The 8,353-nt window shown below is 39.1% G+C and overlaps 1 protein-coding gene across 1 annotated transcript; it reads right to left on the reverse strand.

The window, feature by feature from the left end:
- Positions 1-4,657: 4,657 nt before the first annotated feature.
- Positions 4,658-7,920, reverse strand: LOC141641698 (uncharacterized). The gene is made up of 2 exons (XM_074450350.1): positions 7,446-7,920; positions 4,658-6,906 (listed from the first exon to the last, which is right to left on the reverse strand). The coding sequence occupies exons 1-2, from the start codon at positions 7,918-7,920 to the stop codon at positions 4,658-4,660; spliced, it is 2,724 nt and encodes a 907-aa protein (XP_074306451.1).
- Positions 7,921-8,353: the final 433 nt, after the last annotated feature.

Genomic DNA, 8,353 nt, shown 5'->3' on the forward strand with positions numbered 1-8,353 from the left:
TATCCCCTTTGTATGTGAACGCCGGCAACTTTAGTTTGGTTGGCACGGCGGTGTCAAGGACATAGGCACTGAGGGGCTGTCTGACCACGTGTCGAATGACACACGGCGATCGGCTCCTCGCATTCCTAGTCCGGCTCCTCTCCTCGTACTGGGCGGGGCTTCTCCTCCGACTATGGTAAGTCGGGCTTCTTCTCCGACTCTGACGAGTCGGACTTCTTTCACTCCTCCTCGAGGCGAGGCCTCGTCGGTGGCGGCGACGCTGTCCTTCCGCGGGTGCGGGAAGGACTTAGGTCTACCACTGACACTCTGGGCTCCTCCGGCGTCTTGACGGGGCCAGCTTCTTCCACTGCTCCATTCAAGTCTCTTGGAGTCACGTTCTGGGCCCTGGTCTCCTGGACGGGTTCCGCCGCTCTTGTCGGTGTGACAGTGTGAGCCGGCGTACTGCCAATTAGGTCCAGGAGTAGCTTTAGTTTCGCCGCATCGACCACATGTCCCATGATGGTGACCTGGCTGGCGGGCGGCGGCGTATCTCGGTATTATTGGCATCCGTACTCGGTTGAATTACCCGGCCGGTGGAGGGTCGCGCAACTCCGAAGCGTGGACGGTATTATCTTGGCGAGTCGGTTTCGTCGATCACGAATACCTCTTGTTGTTTCGACATCTTCTTAGCTTTTTGGGTGGGTTTTTGTTTTGTTTTTTTTTGTTTGGGAATGAATGTGACTAGCTTCTAGTATCTTTCCCCACAGACGGCGCCAATTGTTCGGGTGTAATTCCGGAAGCGATTATATGTTACCACCGTGCTTGTAGAATGACGTCCTTAGTTGAATCCTCCTTCCTAGGTCTCTGAAACGATGAACAAGCGAGGGCTCGGCTTTGGGCCGAGCGAACTCACTCCGACGCTCAAGTCAGTAACTTAGAGAGGTAAGTTGTTGTTACTTGGCAAAGTACGTATTGTAGAGAGATAAGGAAGATATTACCAGATGAATAGTGATTCTTAGGTTAAATTGTGGATCCTTTACTCAATGAGAGTACAGGAGTATTTATAGACTTTCACCTTTTGTCACGTAGTGGCCAAGTGGCCAAGTGGCTAGCAGGTGGAAAGACTGATCTACCCCTCGGGCGAGGGACCCATGGCAGGCCGGCGGGCCCTGTTGACTCGCCGCCGAGGGGTCTTGGATATGAGTTCGCGGATATGTGCCCCGGCTGGCTAGTTGCCCCGGCCGGGACCCATCTGACAGGCCGACAGGCTGCGTCGGTTAGGCTATCTAAGCCGTTGACTTGATGTGGATATCTTTGACCTTGCTCAATATGTTGACTGGTCAGCGGGTGCAAGAATATGCCCCATCGATTTATAATCCTTAAAATTAAGGGAATTTTACGGATATTTCCCTACTGGTGGGTTGCTGAGCAGGAGTAAGACTGAGTATTTGAGGTGTCAGTTCACTAAGGTGGCGGGGTTGAGATCGACAGAGGCGGGGAGTATTATTTTCGATGGGAATGTTGTTGAGGGTTCGGATTTCTTCAGATATCTAGGATCTATTATTCAAAAAGATGGGGAGTTAGACGGAGATGTGGCTCACAGAATTAAAGCGGGATGGTTGAAATGGAAGAGTGATTCAGGGTTTCTATGCGATAAAGATACGCCCCAAAGATTAAAGGGAAGATTTTATCGCACGACAATTAGGCCTGCCCTACTTTACGGCTCCGAGTGTTAGGCCGTGAAGCATTGTCACATTCAAAAGATGAGTGTGGCGGAGATGCGCATGTTGAGGTGGATGTGCGGACATACAAGGAAAGATCGGTTAAGGAATGAGGTGATTAGGGAAAAGGTAAAAGTGGTGCCAATAGAGGACAAGATGATGGAAAATCGACTAAGATGGTTTGGCCATGTGAGAAGGAGACCTATGGGCCTTTTGATTAGGAAGTCGGAGACTTGGAGAACAGAAAAGGTCCCTAGAGGCAGAGGAAGACCGAGACAGACATGGTTGAGAGTGATAGAGCACGATATGAAAGTTCTGGGGCTTGAGGAGAGTATGGTGACTGAGAGGGCACAATGGAGGGAAAGGATACATGTGAATTTTTAGTATTTGATGTTTTTTGACAGATTTAATGTTGTTTTATTTAATTTAAAGAAATTAAATTATTTATTTTTCTCTCCTTTATTACACTTTTTCACCAACCACTTTCTTATAGATTTTTACCTGGTTCATTCCGGATCCTTAACTCTATTTCGGTTTTTTAAAATCGTTTTAATCTTTTCTCTCGATTTAAATTTTAAGTTTTAATAAAAGAAAGACGGAATTCGATTTTAAAACCCCTAAGTTTACCTTGACTTTCCATTACATTTTCGTTCTTCCTCTTTGTTTTTCATCTTCCCTCTTTTTATTCGCATTTTGAGGCGTGCGTTCACCCATGGACGGTTCGAAAGGATGATTCATGTCAGCCGACCCCAAATCATTTTGGGATTAAGGCTATGATGTTGTTGATGTTGTTATAGTAATATAGAGTAGTGGTTTATACAATTGTAAAAATACAAAAAAATGAGTCAAACGGAGTATAAGTATAATATGCGCTTATCGTATATTATCATACATTGTATTATTTATTTATTTTACTAATATATATATATATATATATATATATATATATATATATATATATATATATATATATATATATATATATATATATATATTTTAAGGTTATTACATTCTACCCTCCTTAAAAATAAGTTTCGCCCCGAAACTTCAGTTACCTTGGTTTAGAACAAATGGGGGTACTTGTTTCTCATTTCAAGCTCTGTTTCCCATGTCGCTTCTGACATATCGTGGCGAGACCATAAAACTTTCATCAATGGAATAGTTTTATTACGAAGAATTTTCGCCTTTCGATCTAAAATTTGAATTGGTAGCTCCTCGTAGGTAAGATCTTCCCGAACTTGTAAAGGTGGTATGTCAATAATATGACCATGATCAGGGATATATTTCTTTAAAAGTGAAACATGGAAAACGTCATGTATCTTTGACAATTCTATCGGAAGATGAAGTCGATATGCCACACTTCCAACTCTTTCATTTATTTCAAAAGGCTCTATGTATCTTGGACTCAATTTTCGTTGCTTCCCAAAGCGTATTACTCCTTTCGTAGGTGATACTTTGAGAAATACGAAATCTCCCTTTTGAAATTCTAATGGTAAATCTCTTGAGGTCAGCATAACTCTTTTGACGACTTTGTGTGATTCGCATTTTCTCTCGTATGATTCTTACTTTATCAGTTGTCTCTTGTATCAGATCTGGTCCAATTATTTTGGATTCATCAATATCACTCCAACATAATGGTGTTCTACACCTTTGTCCATACAAAGCCTCATAGGGAGCCATACCAATACTAGCATGATAACTGTTATTGTAAGAAAACTCTATTAAGGGTAAGTGTTGCTCCCATGATCCTTGAAAATCCAAAACACATGATCTTAATAAATCTTCCAAGGTTTACATGGTTCGCTCAGTTTGGCCATCTGTCTGCGGGTGGAAAGCGGTACTAAAGTTAAGCTTAGATCCCATCGCTGTTTGAAAATTTTTCCAGAACTTGGCTAAGAAATTTGTATCTCTATCCGATATAATGGTTGTGGGAACCCCGTGTAATCTCACTATTTCTTTGTATTTCTTAGCTAGTTTTTCTGAGTTCCATGAAGTCTTAGTGGCTAAAAAGTGAGCACATTTGGTTAGTCTATCTACTACTACCCATATTTCATTCATTCCTTGGGATGTTAAGGGTAGTCCTGTCACAAAATCCATAGCAATAGACTCCCATTTCCATGTAGGAATATCTAGGGGTTGTAAAAGTCCTCCGGGTCTTTGATGTTCTATCTTTACTTGTTGACAGGTTACACATTTTGCGACAAAATCTGCTATTTCTTGCTTTATATTGCTCCACCAAAATGTATGTGGAATATCTTTATACATCTTGTTTCCCCCGGGATGTATCGAATATCGTGACTTATGTGCTTCGTTCAAAATCTTTTCTTTGATAACTTTTGAATTTGGTACACAAATGCGATTTTGAAACCAAAGCGACCCATCTTCTTGAATAACAAAACCTGGTGCTTTTCCTCTTTGTATGTCCTTTCGAATTTTCTCAAATTGGGGATCTGTTCCTTGGGCTATTTTTATTTCATCATTCAAGGTTGGTCTTATTTCTAAGGCCGCCATATAACCACTTAGATCACCAATAACCATTTCTATATCTAGTCTGTTCATGTCTTGTAGGATACATGGTTCTTTTACCGTAAACATGTTTAGAGTGGAAAAAGGTTTTCGACTAAGTGCATCAGCTACCACATTAGCTTTAACGGGATGATATTGGATATCTAAGTCATAATCTTTGATAAATTCAAGCCATCTACGTTGTCTCATGTTAATCTCTTTCTGGGTAAAAAGGTATTTCAGGCTCTTGTGATCAGTATATATACGACAGGAAATCCCATAAAGATAATGTCTCCAAATTTTCAAAGCAAAAACCACCGCAGCAAGCTCTAAATCATGAGTGGGATAATTTTGCTCGCGTGCTTTCAATTGCCTAGAAGCATAAGCAATTACCTTCCCATTCTGCATTAACACACAACCTAATCCTAGCTTTGAGGCATCACTGTATACTTCTAATCCATCAATGCCATTTGGTTGGTAAGAATAGGGGCAGAGGTGAGTCTATTTTTTAGTTCATAAAATGCTTCCTCGCACTTTTCATTCCATACAAACTTGGTACTTTTTCTGATAAGATTTGTGAGTGGTTGGGTTATTTTAGAAAAATCTTTCACAAAACGACGATAGTATCCTGCTAATCCCAAAAAGCTATGTACTTCTGCTACATTCTTGAGTGCGGGCCATTTTGTGATTGCCTCAATCTTTTGAGGGTCTACTTGTACTCCTTTTTCTGAGATAACATGACCTAAGAAACTTATTTCTTTCAACCAAAATGCATATTTCTTCAATTTGGCATAGAACTGGTTTTTCCTTAAGGTTTCCAAAACTATCCGCAAGTGGTGAAAATGTTCCTTCTCATCCTTAGAATATATTAAAATGTCATCAATGAAAATAATGACAAATCTATCCAAATAAGGCCTGAACACTCTATTCATAAGGTCCGTAAAAACTGCAGGAGCATTGGTAAGTCCAAAAGGCATGACCATAAACTCATAATGTCCATAACGAGTTCTAAAAGCTGTTTTAGGGATGTCATATGTTTTTATCCTCAATTGGTGATATCCAGAGCGAAGATCTATTTTTGAGTAAATAGCACATCCTTGCAATTGATCAAAGAGGTCATCTATACGAGGTATAGGATACTTATTATTTATAGTGACCTTATTAAGCTCTCGATAATCTATGCACAAGCGCAAACTTCCATCTTTCTTTTTAACAAAAAGCACTGGTGCTCCCCAAGGTGAGGTACTGGGTTTTATGTACCCTTTTTCTAACAGTAGTTCATCTAGTTGAATTTTCAGTTCCTTTAATTCAGCAGGTGCCATTCTATAAGGAGATTTGGAAATGGGTGCACTTCCTGGTATTAGTTCAATTGTGAAATCTACTTCCCTATATGGTGGCATTCCTGGGATTTCTTCAGGAAAAACATCCGAAAATTCCTTAACTACGGGAATACTGGTCAAATTTGGTTCCGCCTCTAAACAGCTACATACATCGCATAAATAACCCTTACATCCTTGGCGTAATAAATTCAGGACTTTTAAAAAGGATATAATCCTATTGTTGTTCTTGTTGGATTTGTGGTTCTGAAATAGTATCTCATTCCCATTAGGTTTTGTAATAGTTAACGATTTCTCATGACAATTTACCATCACATGATTCTTACTAAGCCAATCCATTCCTAATACTATGTCAAAACCTTGTAAATCGAATTGGACAAGATTATCCAAGAAACTGTTTGCATCTATGGTCAAAATACAGTCTTTATACCAAATAGGGCATGAAATGTTCTCCCCGGTAGGTAATCCCACTGAAAGTCTTAATTTCCGAATCTGTGGGGTCAAATTCAACTTTTCACTTAAGGATCGAGATATAAATGAATTAGATGCCCCGTTATCAAATAAGACATTAACAGGATTAGAGTTAAGAAAAATGTTACCCATAACCACATCTTCTGAAGTCTCCATTTCCTGGGAGTTCATCACAAACACACGTCCCCGAGTTGGTCCTTGTGTTTTAGGCTGAGGTGCCAATACTTTTGGGGTAGATGTAGACGGAGTGGAGTTAGGCATAGGGGTATTTCCTGGCACAGTTGTCCGATTCATTGGACAATTATGCTTAACATGGTTTGGGCTTCCACACATAAAGCATCGCGGGCTAACAAATCTACATTGAGATGTAAGATGATTAGTACGGCCACACCTTGCACATGTAACTGTTTGGTTCCTTTCATGTGATTGGTTAAAAGGGTTTCTTCCGAATCCTAAGTTTGGTTGTTTATAGGAATTTCCCACGGTAACACTGTTTCTTTCAAACTTCCTTTTACCTCCAGATGGTGTATAATTTCTCTCTTTCATTACTCTCTCTGCATTAGTGGCTTTATCATATATCTCTTGATAATTTAGACAAGTATGTGTAGATAATCTGTCTCGAAGATTCCAATTCAACCCTCTTTCGAAACGATTCATCCTTAATTCTTCTGTAGCCACCATGTGCAAGACAAATCGCGATAATTCCATAAATTTTGAGGCATACAAAGTAACGGACATTAATCCCTGTTCCAAGTCGTTAAACTCTTCCTCTTTCTGTCTCCTAAGTGAAGGAGGATAAAATTTTGATCTCAGGAGTTCCTTAAACTGAATCCATCCAAATCCTGGTTCCTCTCTTCTATCCTTAACAGTTTCCCACCATAAATCAGCTTGTCCTTCCAAATAATAAATAGCAAAATCTACTCTTCATTTTTCCATCGTAAGTCTTTGGGTTATAACTTGCCATTTTCTTAAAATATTTAGCACTCTCTTCCTGATTATTAGGAGGGTTATTCCTTAGTGCTTCAGCCATCATTTCAGCGAAGTTTCTTGCATCTGATTAATTATTAGGATCGGGTTGGTTGACGTCGATATTATTAAGAAAAGACATCCTATAAAACATAAAATACACAGGGATTATAATCTTAGCGTGGTTTTATTTATTAACAGGTGCACACTATTTACAAACGTTATATATTACACGCAAACATATAACACGCCTAATTTTACATACATCCGCAATATATTAGAACAACCCTATATAGATCACAAGTCTCAAAATTGGGTGTCTAACTATCAAAATATCTAGATACCACCATACTTAACCTATATTAGTCTTAGTCTAATACATTACATTATCTTATGCTTCACTACTTATAACAAGGGATAATAAAGTCACTATTTATCCCCCTTTCATCTCTAGGTGCTGGATTACGGCTTGGTTGGAGTATCATCTCCGTCCCTCCAGTTATGGTACTAACATTCTCGTCATTTGATCCAACATCATCCTCGGGTGGGTTGTCATTTAGATAGTTGTTCTCCTGATTGTTTTCATCATCTACCTCATCATCAGAAATATATACCACACGGTTCCTCTCAAAAGTGATAAGTTCCCACGCTATATCTTCAAATGTAGGGATCCAACGATCATAAAATGCACCCCTGTGAAGATATTTCAAATGATTTGGGACGCCATTTACTATCAAATCATAATACCGATCCTTAAAGGTTCTCCACGGTACTATGTCAGGCAAAGTTTTGATAAGGGCATGTGCTAAATATGGTTCAGTCATCCGGAATGCTGGAAATAAGACATTATGGTTCCTTAAAGAATTTCTCAGACGATCTACATGTACTGCAACCGTTTCATCTGGAGTCATTATCAGATCGTACGGGTGAGGTACTGCCATTATATCTAAAACAAAAAGACATTAACCAGATTAGTAATCTTACCCACAAAAATTAATAATGGGTAATAATAACATGGAAAAATAGTATAAAATAAATAAAATTACTACTACCTTTCCTTCCTACTAATTTACCCATCTCTCGTTCAATTTTACTAATTTTTTTTATATAGGCTCTGATACCAATTTGTAACACCCTGAAATAAAGACAATAATATAAAATAACAAAGAGTACGTTTTTATTTCATATAAAAAAAATTGAAAACAAATTTATTACAAGGCGTCACCGCCGTATTTCCTGTACTGGAAATACAAGGCTACAAGATCTACTCACCAAACTTAATATTAAATACTAGTTATTTAATAGGTTTTAATTTCTATAGTGAAACTCACTCCCTTGGTTCCCCAGCAAATAGACCTGAAAAAAAATATTAAA

This window comes from Silene latifolia, chromosome 2, assembly GCF_048544455.1.
Source record: "Silene latifolia isolate original U9 population chromosome 2, ASM4854445v1, whole genome shotgun sequence".
Taxonomy (NCBI): Eukaryota; Viridiplantae; Streptophyta; class Magnoliopsida; order Caryophyllales; family Caryophyllaceae; genus Silene; species Silene latifolia.

Coding starts and splice junctions, on each gene's coding strand:
- LOC141641698 (XM_074450350.1), bottom strand. CDS start 7,920: ATGGCAGTACCTCACCCGTACGATCTGATAATGACTCCAGATGAAACG. Junction 6,907..7,445: donor GATGATACTCCAACCAAGCC/GTAATCCAGCAC, acceptor ATTATTTGGAAG/GACAAGCTGATTTATGGTGG.